This window comes from Cyphellophora europaea, assembly GCF_000365145.1.
Source record: "Cyphellophora europaea CBS 101466 unplaced genomic scaffold supercont1.2, whole genome shotgun sequence".
NCBI lineage: Eukaryota > Fungi > Ascomycota > Eurotiomycetes > Chaetothyriales > Cyphellophoraceae > Cyphellophora > Cyphellophora europaea.
The window spans coordinates 2,124,238-2,143,790 of record NW_008481808.1 but is presented as its reverse complement, the minus strand read 5'-3'; the positions used below and the strand labels follow the sequence as shown (position 1 = coordinate 2,143,790).

Below are 19,553 nucleotides of genomic sequence, written 5' to 3'. Positions count from 1 at the left end.
CGTGTTCTTAACATTCGGTTCTTCCCTTTCCGTCCTATCTCATCGTCTTCTTCAACTTGTCGCCTTTCAGACTGTTCTGATTCCTAGCATCAAGATGGCCTCCCGACGCGAGCTTGACATTGTTGTCATCGGGGCGAGTGGTTACACCGGCAGGCTCGTGGCCGAATACATAACCCAAAAGCTGCCTACAAACACCAAATGGGCCATTGCTGGACGCTCAGAGACCAAGCTCAAGTCCCTTGTTGAGTCTCTTAAGCAGCTCAACTCTAACCGTACGCCTCCCACCGTTATCACCACTGGCAAGCTCGCAACCCCTGAGCTGCTGCCCCTCGCCAAGAGAACCCGTGTACTTCTCAATGCTGTTGGTCCGTACCATCTCTACTCGACTCCCATCGTCGAGGCTTGCGCCAAGTCTGGCACCCACTACATCGATGCATCTGGCGAGACTCCCTGGATCAAGTCTATCATTACCCAATTCGAGTCTGCGGCGAAGTCGTCTGGCGCCCTTCTCATTCCAGCCGTCGGCCTCGAATCCACTCCTTCCGATCTGATCGCTTTCAAAGCCACTCAGCTCATCCGTAAAGTTTGGGACTGTGGCGTTATGGATATGGTCGGCAGCATCCATGAGCTCAAGACCTCTGGCGCATCCGGCGGCACTATGGCTTCAGGCCTCAATCTATTCGATGCCTTCTCTGCCAGCGAACTACGCCAAGTGATGTCCGATCCGTACTGCCTCTCTCCAAGTCACCTGCGTCCCTACACCAAAGAGACCATCTATCCACGCAACCCCGAACCCAACACCTACTCGCGCACAGCTTTCCAAAAATGGACTGGCGCGTGGTCCTATCCCCGCCTCGGCGCGCTCACCACCTCCATTACCGCGCGTCCCAACGAAGCTGTAGTCCACCGCTCGGCTGGCCTAACGCCACTCTTCTACGGTTTCAACTTCTCCTACGAGGAGTACATGGCCGTCTCCTCTCCGGTCGTCGGCATGATTATCCACTTTGCCATCGCGCTACTATCTCTCCTGCTCGCCTTCCCGCCCACGCGCTTCATCTTCAAGCTTCTAGCTCCGTACAAACCAGGCTCGGGCCCAAAGAGCGAAGCTGGCAAGTCCGATGTACTGGAGCTGCGCGGCGTGGCGGTAGCGGAGCAGCTGGCTAAGGTGCCGCGAAAGGCGTTGGCCGTGTTCCGCTACGAGGGAGGCAGCATGTATGACTTGACGGCCCTGCTGATGGTGGAGGCTGCGCTGGTACTGCTGGACCCGAAGCAGGAAGGGGCGTTGAAGAACAGGTTCAGTGGTGGTGGGTTCATCACCCCCAGCTGTCTTGGGGACGATTACTGTGAGCGGATTGTGGATGCAGGCGTGAGGCTGGATGTCAAGCAGATTGGAGATGTGGGCAGTAAATAAGCTGTTCACTAGAGCTCTGAGCACGAAATTTGCCCCCGGTCCGACTGGGGGAAAAGTTTAGGAATGACTTAGTGTTGCGGAGTTGCGCAGATGGACATTCTGTTAAGGCACAGCGGGCATCTAAGCCTTTTGGCGATCAGATGTAGAAGACTACCGGGGTGGTGTATTCGTAGAGCCAAAACCAATCATCCAGTATGATTTATGCAAAATTTGAATTGTGACGTCTACACATGTGCTAGAACTTCGCCGCGCTTCGAACACTGTTTCTTAATCAAATGTATGACACTTTGACGCCCATACCAGCGGTCCGCCGCATCTTCTCCCAGCCTTGGCCAAGAATAGCTTGCACCCGCTCACTAATGTCTCTCCTGCTGAAAGCCACGAGGAATGCCAGCATGAACAGTAGCAGTCGTAGCACGGCATTCGAGTTACCAACCAGTGCCCCACCGAGATTTCTAGTCAGGTTCGAGAGCGCAGTGAACAGCGCCCTCGCCTGGCCTGTCAGACCGGACTGTTGCTGGGCTTTTGAGCGGCGCTGAGGGGGGCGGCGAGGCGTGTGTGCTGGTGGTGAGAGGTGCGGTGGCCGGGATACAGCCGCGGAATTCGTAGGCTCCGGTCGTGGTGCAATTGTGGTTAAGGGCTTTGAGGATACTGCTGATGGTGGCGAATCAGAGTTTAGTTGTGAGGGTGTATGTCCACCACCGTTGGGGTGCGTTGATTCGATTCCATAATCGACTTCACTGCTTGTCCGTTGGTGGCCCTTGTAACCATTCTGCAAGGGCGGTTCTGGGTCTGTCTCAGGGCTATCTTGTTCTGTGCTGTAGTCCGTTGCATCTTCGATAGCAGAATCTCGCTCCTTGACTTCTTGTAGTTCAAAAAGAGTTTGTAGAAAAGCCTCCCGCCGCTCGTCGTCTAGAACGTCGCTGTTGGCGACAAAACTCCGTGCGTACTCCCATTCGTTGTTGCTGGGCAAAACATGCAGGGTGAAGAGTTCGATTATCTTTATGCGCGAAGAAAGATCTTTAGGTGTGCTGGCGCCGTTCATCGGCGAGTGGTGGCCGTTGCGTAGGGAGTCGCTGATCTGAGTTGATATTTCGAGCGGCGAGGGTGACGATGAAGACAGGTATCTCTCCAGGCGGGATTGGTTCACGGATTGATCTTGAGCTTTGTTGAGCAGAAGAGTCGATATATTGTAGACGACTTCGGCGTCCACAGAGGCTTCGCGCCCTCGGTAACCATCTTGCACAACTTCTTCCCACACGTCTCCGTTTTGCACAAGTTTGAGGATGTTACGGTACTGCTTTTGCCCAAACTCTTGAGAACCTGCCTCGGAGCCTAGATCGATGGTGGCATTCAATAGAGCAGCATACAAGCTCCAAGTCTTAATACGCTGAGACGTAGAAGCCGTTGCGATGGGCGCGGGCACTGGACCGTCGTCCTCGTGTCGGGTACGGGCACTCGGCTGCGGAGGCTTGATGACCGGTTGTAGCGCATCATATGCTTCAGCAAGTCTTCTTGTCAGGTATAATTGTGAGGCATGCTTGTATGTTTTGGAAATTTCGGAAGAAGCCTTCTTCGTGGTGCTGAGTGACGATTGTGACGAGGAGAGATATTGCGAGTCGCTTTGAGATTCGGTGCCGAACGACATGATGTACAGGAGCGTGAATAGTCGGATATATCGTGCTTCACAGCAATAGAGACGGTAGCAGGAGAAGCATCGTGGAATGCTTGTGGTAGTATGAACGCAGTGACAGGCCGCGTGATGAGCGCTCCAAGCAGCTGGAGATTGCAACTGGGGCTGCATTGAAAGGACCTCGGCTCCATCGGAGAATGGATTCACCGACACCGTTGTGGATCAAATTGAACTTCCCAATGCTGTGCAGTGCCCCAGGTTCAGACCGTAGATAATGTTACTTATTGCAAACCTATAAAACGGCTTGGACTCCATGTCTGAACATCACTGTGAGGCTCATCTTTGAGTCCTCTTAGAGCAATGTGCCTGTCTCACGTCTCAACAAAGCAGCGAAACTCACTGGTAGCCGCTGCCATAGTTGCGATACTTGATGACCACTCGAATTCCTTTCGGCGCGTTTAAACAACCACCTCAAACTTGGACTCATTCTTCGCACTAATATGTGTTACTGACTTAGGCTACTCATCAGTTTGGGCTTGGCTAACATCTGTTATTCGATCTTTAACAGTGCTTGCTATCAAACATTTCATCCCATGTCTTATCTTTCACCTGCTGCCACCCTTTCAAAGCGCATGGTATTTGCATCGCTACAGCACCATGGATATCTCACAGGCGCAATTCTCTGAGGAGGCGGTCAAGATCATCCAGGAGATTGCCGAGAGTCATTTCGTTGCTTTCGACTTGGAATTCTCTGGTATAGCTGGCCGAAGATCGAACAACACCGGCAAGCTTACCCTCCAAGAGCTCTACCACGATATCAAGGCGGCTGCTGAGAAGTACCAAATTCTTCAGATTGGTCTGACTGTCGTTCAAGAAGATGCCAAGCAAGGCCGCTATGTCGCTCGAACATACAACTTTCACCTCTCACCTCTTCCGGCTCTGAAAGAGCGCCATTTCACCAGGGACTGGTCTTCCAACAGCGGCGGTAAGTATACAGACTCTATACCATGAACTCCTACTGATGTATCTCAGCCGTTGGATTTCTGTCAAAGTGCGGCTTCCGCTTCGACCTGCCCATCACTGCCGGAATTCCGTATCTCTCGCGAAGAGAGGAGCAGATAGCTCGTTTGAAAATGATCGCAGACAATGCGCCCAAAACTTCCCTTCAGAACATGGACGTCAAGCCTGTGGATCAGCCACTCATCGACCACATCCGCTCTGCCACAGCAGCATGGCTCGCTAAGCCTCTGGCGGAACGTGAAGAGTCTCTCAATATTCCCGGCATAGCACCTGGTGTACCGCAAACACTGAATCGCTATCAAGCCCGCCTCACACATCAGACTATTCAGAATGAGTTCCAAAGCCTACAAACCCAAGGTATGGGACATTTTGTTCGAGTTACTTGTCCAAGTGCAGAGCAGCACGCCTCTGCCCAGAAACTTCTGGCTCAAGAAATGGAGAGGACCATTGGTCAGGCTATCGGTTTTCGGTGGATTATCGAGGCACTTGTCGGAGGCGATCTTAGCAACCTCCCTGAGAAATACTTGGTCCCAGCTCTCGCGAGCACGAGCCTAGAGGGCCAGTCTCCGACGGAGCTTATTGCGAACCTCCAAGAGAAGTCACGCAAGCGCACCCGTGTTATGATTGGTCACAATTGCTTCACCGACCTGGTGTACTTGTACAGCTGCTTCATCGGCGAACTTCCCGACACGGTTGTCGACTTTGCCGACGAGATTCACATGCTCTGGCCAGGAGTTGTGGACACCAAGCATATCGCATCCCTGGGAAACAGACGCTGGGGCAACACCTCTCTCGATGAAGTCGAAGCAGATCTAAGTTCTGAGAAATATCCTGTCATTGAGATCCCTCGAGGATACGGCCGCTACCTGCACACCACGAGTAACCACGAAGCTGGATATGATAGTCTACTGACAGCAAATATTGCCATCAAAATCCCTGCGAAGATGGAGCGCGAGGACAAATATCAAGAGGCTATTCGGACCGGTGCCTTCCATTCGATGCCTTCGGAGTTTGGTGCAGATGACGTGGGCTACTACACAGCTACCGAGTCCATGTCAAGCAGCCGGGCAAGCAGCGTCGAGCGCGACGGTAGTCGGCAGGGCACGCAAAAGGCAACCTCTAAGCCCCAAGTCATTGGAAGCTCTCGCCGCACAAAAGCCGACATGGTGAAAGCGGATGTCGTCGCCGTGAAGGGCAAAGCTGGAACCCAACTTAAGAAGGTGAAAGTTCAGAATTTGACAAAGAAGATGCGTGATGTCAACATCTACGAAATGCTCGATAGCGAGTCGGACATGAACACGGCGGCTAAGCAGGACGACCTGATATCCTTCAGTGACGATGAATTGAATGATCAAGATGCAAACATGTTTGTCTTGGTGAAGAAAGGTGAGTTGATGCCAAGATGGTCCTCGGACTTCTGGAAGCTTTTCGGCAACAGGCTTCAGGTCAACGGCAGCAGGGAGGGTGTCTGCAACCTCAACTAGAAGGACAACTAGCTATTTCGCATTAGACTCTTCGATCGATGGCCGGTCTACTCCGAGGCTGAATTCATGTCGCGTGCGCTGCTTCAAAAAAGCGTCAGGGTTAGGGCTTGTAGAGCCAAATATTCACTGTGGGGTGAACAACATCCGATGTAATTTCTTCCTCACTGCCAATATTTTAAGAACCCAAGAGTGCTTCCACCAGATATTGAGAGCGTTTGAGTCTATTGGACCATATGTTAATAGAGTCCCATGAAGCATATGATGTGGTAGCAGCAACGCCGAAGACCTCCCCCAAAATCCTGCGGCATGGCCGTCACGACCCCACTACTCGCCGGTCTTCTGAAGAAGGCCACGATTGACGACCATGACGAGATCCTGAAGGCTAGCGCAGCGGCACTGAAGAAATCGAAGACGGACATACAAGCCCAGCATTCCCGGACCATTGCCCTCCTCAAGCTTGACCGCTACGACGAGGCTCTTGAATTCATCGAAGAAAGTGGCCAACCACTGAAAGACCGTGCCACACTCGAATACGCCTACGCCTTGTACAAAACCGGCAATTTTGACCTAGCGGCAGAGACTGCTGTTAAGACATCAGGGCGTGGCGCTCAACACCTGGAAGCTCAGGCGCAATATCGATTAGAGAACAGTGCAAGGGTGCTTCAGATCTACCAGGACATCAAGAGCCAGGGTCTATTGGATGAAGAGTTAGACTGCAAAATCAACAATGGTGGAGCAGAGGCACAGAGTCAGTGGTGTGGAGAGACCTCGACAAGGCGGCCGGCCGCGGACGATCTGCAGCAATTCGAGACAGCATACAACGCGGCCTGCGGCAGCATTGCGCGCGGCGAGTATGCGCAAGCAGAGATTCTCCTCAAACGGGCAAACGAACTCTGCAAACACCACGAAGAGCTAAGTGAGGAGCAGAAGGAAGAAGAGCTTCTACCAATCAAGGTTCAGTGGCTGTATGTCCTCCAGGTGCAAGGGAAGTTCAACGAGGCCGATGCTCTGGCCAACGACATATCGACGGACGCCATTCCTGATGTGGCTACAAGAGCAATTGCACAGAGCAACAAACTCTTGACGTCCTTGAAACCGGCCAATCCTTTCCTCGTTCATAAGGCCTTCAACACGCCGTTGAAGCCTGAAAAGAATGACCGCCTATTCTCGTTCCAGGCTACGCCGTTCGCTTCAAATCAGAAGACCGTTGATCTGGGAGCCCTCAAATTCAATGGCCTGACTTCGGCTGGGAAGGGAAAGGATTCCACATCCATTCGTCCAGATATGGTGCTGTCGTCCACCTTCAGTGCCGCAGCTCGTGCAGAAAATGAGGTCAGCAAAGCAGCCATTAGAAAAGTCCTGCCAGAGCTTGAGCGGACGCCGAACAATGTGGGACTTGTGCTGACCCTGGTTCAAATGTACGTCCTGACAGGCAACACGACATCAGCGGTCGAACTTATGCAATCCTTGTTCTCACGGCTGGAAACCTCAACGAATGAGAACGAGAAAAATGTGAGGTACAATCCTGGTCTCGTCAGCGTTCTGATAGGATTGTTTCGCAGCCAAGGGCGAAAAGCCAGTATACAGCAAGAGTTGGCGAAATCTGCTTCATTCTGGAAGACAAAATCTACGGCTCCCGCATCTCTTCTGCGGGCCGCCGGGTCAACCTTGCTCGTAACCGGGGACCCTGAAGACGCGAGAGTGGCGGCGGACATCTTTAGTAAGCTCCGAGAGCAGCAACCGGATGACAAAGCGGCCATTGCCGGGTTTGTGGCTTCACACGCCGCTGACGAGGCAGAATCCGTTGATGGTGATGCGGCTAAACTGACCGCAGTAGCGGCGCTGACGCGTAACATCGATGTGGATGTTCTAGAGAGTGCTGGCATCCCGCAGTCCTCGAACGCTCTAGCAATCGCTCAGCTAACTCGATCTCGCAAGCGAGCAGCGGATGGCGAGTCATCGAAGCCCAAGCGAACTCGCAAGTCGCGCCTTCCCAAGGATTATGATGCTAGCAAAACGGCGGATCCGGAGAGGTGGCTGCCGATGAAGGATCGTAGCTACTATCGGGCGCCAAAGGGACGGAAAAAGGGCAAGAAGGCTGGTGGTGATACGCAGGGAGGTGCGGTCAACGAGAGCCTGAACATCGATGCCAAACCCGGCTCAAATGCTCCGCAAGGAGGTGGAGGTGGTGGAGGTGGTGGAAAGAAGAAGAAGGGGAAGCGATGATGGTAAATCAGCGAATCATATCTTCGTATGAGGCGAACGATATGAACCTATCTTCCGTGAGTGGAGAAGATCTCCTGTGGCCATGTGGTCGGTACACCCTAGCGGCATAGACGTAGCGAACGCAAAGTTGGTCCACACCTCCCTCAGTGAAAGTGCCGCCGGCGCAACCCCCTTGAATATAACGGCCGCAGGCGGCCTCGTGTCATACCAGCACGCGGAAGATAGTAAGTATGCCTCATCGCGCGTTTGGCGACACTTGACAGGCAAGCTGTCATGCGAGTGTGCATTTGACACATGATTGACGCGTATGAAGGGGACAGACAAGACTGCAACTGCTGGCTCGTCAGCAGATTGGAATGGATCAGTAGGCTGGGTACACCTGTTCAGACTGAGACAGCCAGGTGTCCGGAGTGAGCGTGTGACATTGGTGTGACACCAACAAGGGTAGACACATTGCCGGACGTTGAGTTGTGGTTGACGAAGTCAGTCTGCGCTTAATCGGGACGAACATGGCGTGGCGCTTGATCGGCTAGGAGCTGCACGCGCTTTGATCATGCAGGGACACTGCCTGCAAAGACCAGGGGTTGCATATCAAGCGGATGACACTTACTCGTCGCATTCTTTCCCATTCCAACATCATGACCACCTTCAGGACCACCTCTCTAACCCAGACCTTGCAATGATCCAAGGGTCGACAAATGTCACCTCTGCTGCATGCGATGATGCTGGCCTGGAGCAGCGCCCGTGCAGAGACATGAAGCACAGCATGGGGTCACCGTAACCGACGCCTTCCTCGGCCACTCCCAGCTGTTGTGCGACATGGTCTCATGTGCGTCTTTCAGGAAATCAGCTCACTTCTATTGCAGAAAAGTCAGGCCTTCTAGCCCATCCATTGGCCTTTCCAGCTGAAATGGTGGCGGTTCGGGTTCAGCTCTGGCTTTGCCCCTCCACCAGCCATCGGGCTATTGTGGCACGAGGACAAAGTCGTTCCTCTCCGCCACATTCGGCAGCCAACTCACCAGCGCGTTGAGAGACAGGCATGGCGATCGCCACTAATAATCCGAGTCCACCTTTCCAAGAAGTAGGTGTAGCTCGCTCGCACCTCCCCCATCCACAACCAGCAAACCACTCGAGCTGATTCCTTCACTCACCACCATGACTACATTTAGCACATTGACATTCCACCATCCTTTATCGCGTCACCCAGCTTGACTGCCGGACATCCCGCCCCTCGACCCACATCTTTGTCAGGAAACTCATTCCTAGCGTCATCCCGGGCGACCCAAATCTTACATCTTCTTAGCTTATCCGATCCGCCTCACTGGAGAAGAGATTACTCTCCGTCAACCTATATAAGCAATAACTCATCGTCAGGCTCGCTACCCCTTGCAAAATCAATAAACTCGCCGGCCTCTGTCGCGAAGGATTGGGTCGCCTAAGCTCCGACGTGCTTCGCCTGAACCCGCCCCTACTTTGCTGCAAGCCCTCCCGCGAAACCTTAGTATATACACTACTGCCGTGGAAGTGGATCAGCAGCCCGCACTGCTGGACGCCTGTCACAGTCAACGCGGGAAGCCTATATATCGTCCATCCGTCACGATCAACGGCGACCCATTGCATGGCGCATGACAGCCGATATAGGGCTTACAATGTGCGCGGTGGTCTTGAGCACGAGGACGACATCTCCGAGTATTTCTCCCTCGCATGCCCCGCCGACTCGAGGCTATGGCGATTCATGAACTCAGGCGATGAGTTTTCCGCGCCCATGCTCTTGACTAGTACGGATCGGTCGTTCGATTTGCTGGAGGTGACGGTGTCGGCACCCTTTGAAGAGACTTTTGACCAGGCAGGAATCGTTATCTTCTGTGACATGAGTCCGGAGGAACCCTGGATCAGTCCAACGTCGCCGCAGGGGCGAAGGCGAAGGAGAATGCATTCAGAGCGCGAGCACACTGGGAAATGGGCGAAGGCTAGCCTCCAGCAAACAAGCGACGGCACTCTTGGGCTAGCGACGGTCATCACGCACCCGAATGGATGGCCAGATCAATCCTTCGCGGCGATTACGTTCGACACCTCTGCTCATGTGGGATTCCAACTCCACAAGACCAGCCTACGAATCAAGTTCGAAAGAGTGAATGATGCACTTTGGGTATGGTATCGCATGCCAGAGTCCTTCTCGACTGGGCAACTATACCCTGAGCAAGTCTCGAACCAATACACTAAGGCACGCGAAGTTGGTGGCTTTTTCGCAGGGTCTACGGCAAAGTCAAGAGTCATGGTCGGGTGCTACGCTAGTCGGCCACTGGAGAACGAGAAAGAGTTTGAAGCCGAGTTCGAGGCGCTAGACATTTTTCCAGGCTCATGAAATGTTGGCACATGGGATACTCAGCCACAAAAGGAATGGGAGATTCATTCAGGACAACCACTATCGCCTTAGTGCTATGATGGCGCGGCCCGCTCCACGAACCCCTGGGGGACGCGGATTTAATGTGCACTGCACTAAGACGGCTGGAAGGTCGCCATAATGTGACGGCAATGTTTCAGGAAGCTTGTCTCAAGCAGCTGAACGTCGCTTCTGAGTGTCACCATTACCGTTCAGGATGGCATGGAGAAGGAACATTATGGCCTTTTCGGACCCCCAATCGCCGTTCCGCATGAGTACAGGGGCGGCTGCAGACAGATCAGGACTTGGGTCATGCGTCCGAAGAAGGAGAAACGGCGTGGCTATCTCCATATAATCTTTGGCATTATTCCCAGAGGCAACTTGTAACTATTTCAAGCGTGAACAGACACATCCCCGCTCGGGCAGCCTCAGTTCGAAGCAGTGAGGCGTAGCTTCGTATTCGACACATGTAATCACAGTCTTCAAGGTTATCATGGCGCGGGCCTTCCGCCATCACAGCGCCGGCGCCGATCTACTATCTGCCACGGTACTCTCTGTCCCTATTGCCCACATTGAGCGAAGGGCCGGCCAGTGACTGCAATTTCCGATCTCAGGATATGTCGGGGACAGACGAGCTCGGAGCAGGTGATTGCGATGAGTTGGGCTCCTGCCGCCGCTTGCTACTTATTTCCGGCTCCATATTACTAGTGATGAAGCGGAAGACGGGTAGTGGAGCAGCGTGATCTCTTTCTTCACCTCATCCAAATCTTGGACCCTATCGGCCTTTTCCTGCCATGCATACTTACGAGTACAGAGCACACAGTGCATCTCCCCAATTCCCATCGCCCGTGCTCACTTGCGAAATGCCCCTTCGGCCGCTTTGAAGGTCATTGTTGGGCCCGTACTATCTGATGTCGGCCAGCGTACCTTTGGCACAACCTAGGAAATCATTTGTTTTCGTTGCTTTCATCGAGACACTGTGGACCGCGCTCTTGTCTTCTTCGCTTGCCAGCAGTATCAGCAATCATATTCAAAGCCTGAGTTGATCACCGTGGAGGAGCGAGGCGATACGCAGGCTGCTGCCAGGGAAGCATGTATTCAGAGATGTCTACGATGGAGATAGGCTGTTTCGTGCCTTGATTGAGTGTTTAGTCAGTCAAGAACGTGCCTGGTAAAGCGACATTCGCTTCGGCGATTGCCTTGAGAAAACCTACCTTCCCACCGCCGACAGCTTCGATGAACATGGGCACAAGCCTACGGCCTAGCACTACCGAATACCAGCTTCTCCTCAATCTGAGGGACCGCACGGCTTCTAGCTGTAAGTCCTGTATTGGTGATGACAATCGCAACCAGTCTAATCATGATAGCAGCAATCGAAATTGTGATTCTGAGTTGCAGCGAATCCGGTGTTGAGGGCAACTACGAGGTAACCGCTGATGGCGGCAGTCCTTCAAGAAGAGCTTTGTTACAACATCTCTCCGGCGGCCCGATGAATTGGCTCATTACCAGGACGACAACCCTACTCAATGCGTCCAATGCAAGTGAGCAAGCCCCCGCCCAATAGAGTGTCAATCGGCGATCACCAGGGTCATGCTGAATTGGCTCTAATCATAGAAGATACCACAAATTGAACAGGTCACAAGAGCTGCCCACAAGTTTCGAAGCCCTCGAAATCATTAGGCAAAGGTCAATGGTATGCGTGACGGGGGATTTTGGCTGTGGCCCGACCGAAGAGAGGCCCGAGTTGCTGTTGGTTTGTACACAAAGGATGTCGGATACTCAGGGGTTCGTTGAAGGCTTTCCATTATGTATCATCTGGGAATGCTTGTTTCTAGGGGCGGCAGAGGAAAAGCTGATGCATGCCATCGGGATCTGGAGAACACATACTCGACGCGTAGAACGGGGTTCAGGGAGTGAAGCCGTGCAGAATCTACCAGGTACGTGCCGGGATTCGGGATGCAGAGTTCCGACGGATGGATCTGTTGGACACGGCCTCAGTCATCGAAAAGAGCCTCGAATTGACAGGCCGGCCAACAGCCACAAAGTTTTCGGACACTCGATCAGGGCGGATTCATGAAATTCTCATGCGAATCTACCAACATAACGGACCACAAGGCAACGAGAGCCAACTTAAGAGAGATCCACCAGATCACCTCCCAGCCTCGCGCTCCAGCCACCTCGGCCGCTGATTCGCCGAGATTCGTCCTCCCGCTCCGGGCCTAAACTGAACCAAGTTTAGGCGCCGGACTGTCAACGGATCATGGCTTCATGCGAAACGTGCCTGTACCATGCATGTTCTTGACAATCAGATTGTCTCCCCGCCACCATCTTTTATCGCCTCCTAGGATCACATCTGTATCCGTATCAGTATTCTCTTCCTGCCATTCGCTTTCACCACCTCTAAACCACTCGCGACGCTCCTCTTCCTCGTCTTTCGTTTCCACTTTTTGCGCCGAGTTCACTTCCACCTGAGCTCCCAAGGGCCTTGTGAACGCCCGGCCACGCCAAAAGGCAACGCCAACACTTGCCAACTTCACATCCCAGCCTCCTCACACAACATGTCTTTCTTCTCTCGTCGCCGTTTCAGCAAATCCGACCGTGACCGCGATCGCTCTCACGACCGCAACTCTCACCCCTCTATCTCCAACCCGCAAATGCCCCAATCGCCGCCCACATCTTACGCCTTTGCAAACGGTGGCACTGCTGGCTCTTCGCACCACGGCTCTCGACCTGCCTCATCCACCGCAATGTCTGACGCCTCTTACGACTTTGCAGCAACCGGCGCTCACCAACAATCAATTAGCAACGCCGGCGTGGCCCCCGCGGTGAACCCAACCAACACTTCCCATCGCTACGCGCACGGCAGCGCCGGCAGTCAGCCTACATCAGCCACCGCCGGCACGGCAGGTCATGCCGGCAGTACTGTTGGTACATCACCGGCAACCAGCCGTCCGCTTTCACACGCCAACCCTTTCCCATCCAGCAACACCAACGTTGCCAGCGGTCATGGCAGCCTCTCCCGCACCGACCAGATCATTCTAGGGTACTTCTGGCAGAGCAAAGCGGCCGAGAATGCCGCTCGTGATCTGCACTACCTACGTTTCCCTGCCTTTGGCTCCAACCCTGGCATGCGTGAACTGGTGCCGTTCTGCGAAATTTACAGTCTCGTCAAGAGCAGTCCGGGCGCCAAGGTTGTAGGGTTGGGAACTATGGGCGGCTCTTTGGGAGGTGGCATGGGCGGCGCGGCGGAGACGTTTATTGGGTAAGTCTTCTCTGTTATTGCTTGATTCGGTCAATATTTTCTATCGTAATGTCTTGTTCGTATGCGGAGTGTCCCATTGATGGAACAGAGCATCATGGGTCTTGGCAGGAGAGCGGGTGCGATTGGGGCTTGTAACCCAGCCATGTTATCTGGCTCGCTTCGAACTCCTACTCCAGCAGAGCTAGCAGCCCTCCACGTCCAATGCACACGCCCTCTCACTCCTTAGGACCTGCCTAAACTCCGCCGGCGTAACCGCTTCTGCCTCGCCATTGGGTCTGCGACCGAGAAGCAGGAGCACCCCAGCTGCTTTTCACCTGCTCTCGTCAACCCCTTCTCCCCCCAGGCCCCCATTCTACTCCCAGAACTGCCTTCCTCCACCCACCTTCAGAAGCCCTCGCTGACAAGACTCCTCCACCCCCAGATTCGAGCTCCACGCCAACGCCCAACTCCACATCGATATGGACGATACCTGGGACTCGACGCACATCACGCACCATCGCGTGTCCTTTAGGCCGTACGAATCACTGCTGCGCGACCCTACCGCCGACGCCACGATTCGCAGCTGGCCTAAGCCGCTGACCATCGAGTTCCTCGAGGAGCAGTGGCAGGAGCACTGGAAGGAGGATCTTTCGGGACTGTGCTGGGAGGGGAGAGAGGTTAGGGAATTGGGTGGTGGCGCCGGCGGAGTCGGTGTGGCTCAGGGCGTCGGGGATGAAGATGGGGAAAGGGATGTGCTGTGATGGGCTTTTGGGGGTGGATCCTGTGCACGAAGTGTTTCGGACGGACATAATGGCGCGCCGAAATCGGGGGTAAGGCTCAAAAGAGCAGGGAGTTTGGGCTTGGCAGTCTGGATATACTCCTCTGGACAGCGAGCTGGGATCGGGGACGACCGATGGCGGGTCCCTCAGCGCTTGTACACTGCATGTCCTGTTGGCTATCAGGTTTTCCTAGTTGGGCAGCGCAACTTCCCAGTGTATTGTACTGCCGCCATTGGACACAGGCTATCACAGGCCAGAGTAACGCAGTAATGAAACAATACACACTCTACGGCAGCAGGTTTGGAGCCCAAGCACAAGTCCAACGCTGCGGACTTGCCCTCGTGCAGAGTCCATGCCGTGAACATAACCAGGGTTGGTTGCCCCGGAAGTGGCCCAAGTTGATGGTGTTGGGCACCACTGATGAACTGGCTCGTTACACGATGGTGTTGTCGGTTTTGGCTGGAAGGTGATTTGAGATTCCAGCGCTTCACCGTCGGTATGGTGGCACTCAGCCTGCGTAAGCGAGTGCGCAGGACTGCAACAAGGACTGGCGGTGTGAGCCCCTTGGCCCATTCATGCTTTGACATGGAATGGCTGGTTGAACGGCTCGCCACGGGCGGTGAGTGAGGCGCCTAGGGTCTGCCAGACACGCCTGTCTCGCAGGCTACAGCGACCCACAGGTAGCCTCACACGGATATGGCTGGTGTTGTGAAATGACCGAACCAACAAGTTACGTGAGAACTGACATCAGCGTAACGGTACGGATACAGAGGCTATGGTGCCGTGTCGCTGGTAGTCGGGTTCGACTGACGGTGGTCCCGCATGCATAACGCCCACATGGTCCAGATGGAGCTCGTGCCGATGATATTGAGCTGGAGCTCCAGCAGACCAGATGGTGGAACCGTGGGCAGCGAAGTTCCTTGACGCGGGCACTGGAGAACAAAGGGTCTGGGGGGGCGTGCGGCTTGCGGATCAAGCCCTATCTAGACCTAGAAGTTGCAACCGATCCTGTAACTAGTAATCCTTCAGGCGAGCCAGTCAGCGGAGCGTGACGGAGAAGTCTCACCTCGGAGTCGAGAAGGATGCACTAGCTCTTCCGGTAGTCTTGAGTTTACAGGAAAGGTGACTGGGAGCAGGCAACGATCGATTCCCAACATTATGCCGGCCAGGAAAAACACTCATTGTGACTAGATGGCTGTGTCGTCCCTGAGTCCGTCAAAGTGAGCTCGAGCTGCGCTGCACATCCATTCTGAAGCTGCGTGAATGTATCTCAAACAATGGTGTCTCTCGGCAGGAAGCCTGATGCAACTCGGCCAGTATGCATGAGTACGTGTCACCGAACTTGTCACGGTGATGGCAGAGGCGGCATGTCTGATTGTACAGGTGCAGCGCTGGTGTGAGCGGTACCCTCAGCACGCGCCGGCGGATGATGGCCCAAGCGCAAAGCTAATCAGGTAGCTCTCGACGCTTGACCTGCTGAAAGTACAGAATGTAAAACACAGATCATTTTGAGTGCAACATACATCACATGGTTGTGAAGAACCAGAAATATTTACGTATCGGTGATGAAGCTGGCTCTCTAGCCGCTTTTGTTTCCCGGTAGCTGTTCCACAGGTGCTTTCTTTAGTGCTGGCTTCAATCAAACTTGCCTTGGGAAAGCCGTTTCTATCCGAGCGGACGACTGGATGACATTCGAATCTGCGGGAGCCGGCTCGTTTGCTGCGGCGAGAACTAGTTACTCCGGTCTCTCCTAGCAGTTTTCTCACGTGCACGGTAACCAGGCCGCAGTAATCGCCCCAGGCCCATCAAGTGAAAGAACTTTCGGACCATGCGACAGTGGCACTACTACCATTGAGATCGACACAAAGCGACGACATGCAGTCGCGAAGCATTGAGGAGCCGGAGCACCTGAATGCCAAGCGGTTATGCTTTGCATGCCGCTCGACCCTCGGGCCCACGTCCAGCCGGCGGAGTTGGAAGCCAACCGTAGGATAAGAGGAGAAACGTACCGCATGTCTCAGGACGACGAAAGTACTTCACGTCGCACGGGATCTGCGTTAGTGTTGCCCTTCCTTAGTGGAAGCGAGGATTCTGGAAGAAGAGATCGATGCTGCTGCTAGCCTAACGACGGCGGCGACGCGGGTGATCATAGGACCTTGTAGCGCACCCCAACAGGGGAGCAAAGGTCGAAGTTCGGTAGTGAGGCGTCAAGTGTAAACTGGTAGTGAAGCGCGCGAACCTTGTGCGAACTACTTCCAGAGTAGACTGGCGGAGTGGGGTACAGGAACTGTGGGGCCGGTTGCCTTATTCGGTAGACGAGTGTTCGGGCTGCTGCTGTGTCTGTACAAGATCTCAACCATCCGATCCCACGCTCGGGTGATTCATGTTGGGCTCTGATCCCTACTACACGTGGGACTGTTTGACTTCTCATTGCTCGGATCCGATGTCGTGATGGTAAGTAACTGGCATGCAACAGATGTGCTTTGGCAACCCCCAACGACAGAAGGAAACACTCGACCCATATCTGCTGTAACATCGCCCACAAGATAAGGAAGTCTTGACAATCGTCATTTGTTATTCGTATCAAGAACTTGGTTATGTTAGCCGTGGTCTACGAAGTTTCCATACATGAAGTTCCTCTGCCTAGTCTCATCTGGGACGTAGAGAGCGAGTGCCTGCAATTTGTTCCTTGACAGACGTCCTCTTTACAATACCTGTAGCCCGCATAACCAGAACACTCCTAGAACCAAAACTAGAATAAGCTCAAGAGAAGCTTCTCGGACCGGTGCGCTTCCCACACGCCTCGGCTCGTGGTTGAAGCGCGGGTCTTAGAACGCAAACTCACACGCCTCAGCGGCGCCTGCCGTATTGTTTGAACACTTCATCCTTCCAGTACTCATTGAAATGGGCCAGAGACTCGGGTGCTATTCGTCCGATGTCCATTACACGGACGTTGTGCTCAATCGTCGTGACTTTGGCAAAGTTGATTCTGCTGGCTCTGTGGAGCTGATGATCCCCATGACAGTTGACCGCAATATGTGTTTTAGTCAACGGTCTCTCACCGTCCAGTAGGCTCGGCGGCTTGCTTGTTGAATAGACTACAGCATGAGCCTCGACCTCAGCAGCACTTAAGCCGCGCTTGCAAGTCCCGAGCCCGCCATAGGTGGTGATCGGTATTGCCCAGCAGAAGCCGTGGCCCTCCTTCACCACGACATATTGGGAGTTGCGACTGATTATCCAGCCTCTCGATGTCTTGGTCAGCAAGCAACCTGGCGTTGTGTGGTAGGTCTTGGGATCTCCGTTGAAGTCTTCGTGCTTCTGTACCGAGAACACTCTTCCTACTTGAAAGAGTCTGCCAGCATCTCTGGCGGTTCGTTGACGATACCTTCGGTCCAGTTCATCTTCTGGGCCCGCATCACTTCCCTCTCCCTCAAGGCGAGCGAATGTAATTCTGTCCAGGTCAACATCCGGTGGCGAATCTAGTGACGTACAAGGATCGGCATGCATCGCATGACGCGACCTCAGGGCAAGCGATCTTGTCGAAGCGGGAGCATCAAGTGCAAACACGGGCAAAGAGAAAGCTGGTCCAGACGCTCGCTCTCGTATGAGCTGCTGTAAGTGACCACGAGAAGCAGCCGCGCCGATCCTTGATGTGGAGCTTCCGGTCCCGAAAGAGTATTTGGGGCTCGAGCTTTGGGTCCGTTTCGGGGAATATTCATGACGCGTAGGACTTCGTTGAGCAGGACGCCAAAGTAGCGGTTCCGAAGACGATAACAGAGCTTCAGTCTCTGGTGCAACATCGAACATCCTACGGATGTCCTGGAAGATCGCGTGAGCGGGGACAATGTAGGTCTCTGCCATCTCAGGATCATGAGCCACCACGATACCATATAACACCTGCTGGACTTGGTCGACAACCCAGGAACCACAATCTCCTTTAGCTTCGAGTATGTTAGCACTGCATGGCAGAAAAGCGAAGGATGACCTACTGGTCTGACAATCGACAACCCACACCGTCATTGCTGAGCCAAGCCACGGGAGAACAAGTACTGAGACATCTCCTTCGAGCCGGCCCTGTACGATACCGCTCATTCCCCCGAATACTGTCACAGGTCTCTGTGGTGGTATAAGATCCGAGTAGACCGAATCTACACGCTCCTGGGTTCCAGAGTAACTTTGGGCTATTCCATCTGCCTCGGTGGGCTCGACTTCCAACAAAGCCCAGTCGAGCGAGATACTGCTGAGGCTTTTGTGGCTGATGGGGTCGACTGGGCGAAAGTCCAATTCAATGGGCCTTTTTTCAATCGATGATCCGAGTGGTTGACTTAAAACAATCTTTGCTTTCTGAGGTTGACCATCAGACACTAGGCCGGAACTCGGTGCGCTGGAGATGCTGCGGGCTTCATCCGCGTCCTGGTACTTGCCAGAGGACGAATGTACCGAACTTAAATCTACAAAAGCGTGCGCCACTGTCAACAGATATAGCGAGCGGTGAACAATTATCAAGCCTCCAAATGTTGTCCAAACTTCTTGTGGTACTCGGTCCACCCTTACTCTGCCCAACATTCTTCCAGGAATCAGGCTTCCTTCGGACCGAGGAACCTTTGACTGAGGAGGCGCTCTCAACTCAGACTTGGTATGAGAAACCTTTGACTGGCCACGTGGTATCGCTGCTTGCCTCTCAGGTCTGCTGACTAACGATTCGCGGCTAGCTGAGGTATAGTTCACGGGACCATAACCTGGATCGCCTGGCACACCAGCATGGCGTGGGGGATAAGGGCGATTTACACTTCGGGGGTCTGGACGTTTCTGCTTTCCTTTGTCGCGCTGCCGTTGCTCGCACTGAGTCCACTTCTGCTGGAGTCGCTGGAGAAACACGGCCATGAACTTTTCGTTTTTGTCTTTAAGCTTTTGAAAGTAGCTGAGTCTGTCCTTGGTATTTCGATATTTGCAGCAATCTTCGACGATGAGAGCCTTCTCAATGCAATTCTTGGCGTAATTATCATCGCCCCTGGAAATTGCAGTAACTGCTTCATCTAAGTAGAGTGGTATATGTAAGGATTGCACGACAGCCCCCTGGTGGTTAGTCACATACGACAGGCACTGCCCATACTGACCAAGAGGAACGTTGGAGAGGAAATCCTGAGCGCTTTGTGGCAGAGCAGGAAGATAATCGTCCTGCTCTGTGTAGGTTCGATAAGTAGACGCCGACACACTCGACCTGCACGCAGAAGTGAGTTTATGGGCAGTGAATGGAGTTATTGACTTACGGTGCCCTGTCTGGAGCTCCTGTGGCGAAGATAGCAGCAGGGTTTTTCACTGTACCAACGGTCTGGTATGATCTTGGGATACGTTCATCGTGTTCGTATATGTAAG

At 53.7% G+C, this 19,553-nt stretch overlaps 7 protein-coding genes across 7 annotated transcripts; 5 read left to right on the top strand and 2 right to left on the bottom strand.

Annotated features, from left to right (window-relative positions):
- Window positions 1-94: 94 nt before the first annotated feature.
- HMPREF1541_02321 (uncharacterized protein) lies at window positions 95-1,411 on the top strand (the record flags this gene model as incomplete). The annotated part of the gene is made up of 1 exon (XM_008716677.1): window positions 95-1,411. One exon carries the CDS (start codon window positions 95-97, stop codon window positions 1,409-1,411), a length of 1,317 nt encoding a protein of 438 aa, XP_008714899.1.
- Window positions 1,412-1,682: 271 nt separating this feature from the next.
- On the bottom strand, window positions 1,683-3,059 carry HMPREF1541_02320 (uncharacterized protein; the record flags this gene model as incomplete). The annotated part of the gene is made up of 1 exon (XM_008716676.1): window positions 1,683-3,059. One exon carries the CDS (start codon window positions 3,057-3,059, stop codon window positions 1,683-1,685), a length of 1,377 nt encoding a protein of 458 aa, XP_008714898.1.
- A 642-nt stretch (window positions 3,060-3,701) lies between these two features.
- On the top strand, window positions 3,702-5,548 carry HMPREF1541_02319 (uncharacterized protein; the record flags this gene model as incomplete). Its single annotated transcript, XM_008716675.1, has 2 exons — window positions 3,702-4,029; window positions 4,077-5,548. The coding sequence occupies 2 exons, from the start codon at window positions 3,702-3,704 to the stop codon at window positions 5,546-5,548; spliced, it is 1,800 nt and encodes a 599-aa protein (XP_008714897.1).
- Window positions 5,549-5,854: 306 nt separating this feature from the next.
- On the top strand, window positions 5,855-7,774 carry HMPREF1541_02318 (uncharacterized protein; the record flags this gene model as incomplete). Its single annotated transcript, XM_008716674.1, has 1 exon — window positions 5,855-7,774. The coding sequence occupies one exon, from the start codon at window positions 5,855-5,857 to the stop codon at window positions 7,772-7,774; it is 1,920 nt and encodes a 639-aa protein (XP_008714896.1).
- Window positions 7,775-9,392: 1,618 nt separating this feature from the next.
- HMPREF1541_02317 (uncharacterized protein) lies at window positions 9,393-10,139 on the top strand (the record flags this gene model as incomplete). The annotated part of the gene is made up of 1 exon (XM_008716673.1): window positions 9,393-10,139. The coding sequence occupies one exon, from the start codon at window positions 9,393-9,395 to the stop codon at window positions 10,137-10,139; it is 747 nt and encodes a 248-aa protein (XP_008714895.1).
- Window positions 10,140-12,715: 2,576 nt separating this feature from the next.
- Window positions 12,716-14,159, top strand: HMPREF1541_02316 (uncharacterized protein; the record flags this gene model as incomplete). Its single annotated transcript, XM_008716672.1, has 2 exons — window positions 12,716-13,419; window positions 13,841-14,159. 2 exons carry the CDS (start codon window positions 12,716-12,718, stop codon window positions 14,157-14,159), a joined length of 1,023 nt encoding a protein of 340 aa, XP_008714894.1.
- A 2,868-nt stretch (window positions 14,160-17,027) lies between these two features.
- HMPREF1541_02315 (uncharacterized protein) lies at window positions 17,028-18,197 on the bottom strand (the record flags this gene model as incomplete). Its single annotated transcript, XM_008716671.1, has 2 exons — window positions 17,028-18,118; window positions 18,167-18,197. 2 exons carry the CDS (start codon window positions 18,195-18,197, stop codon window positions 17,028-17,030), a joined length of 1,122 nt encoding a protein of 373 aa, XP_008714893.1.
- Window positions 18,198-19,553: the final 1,356 nt, after the last annotated feature.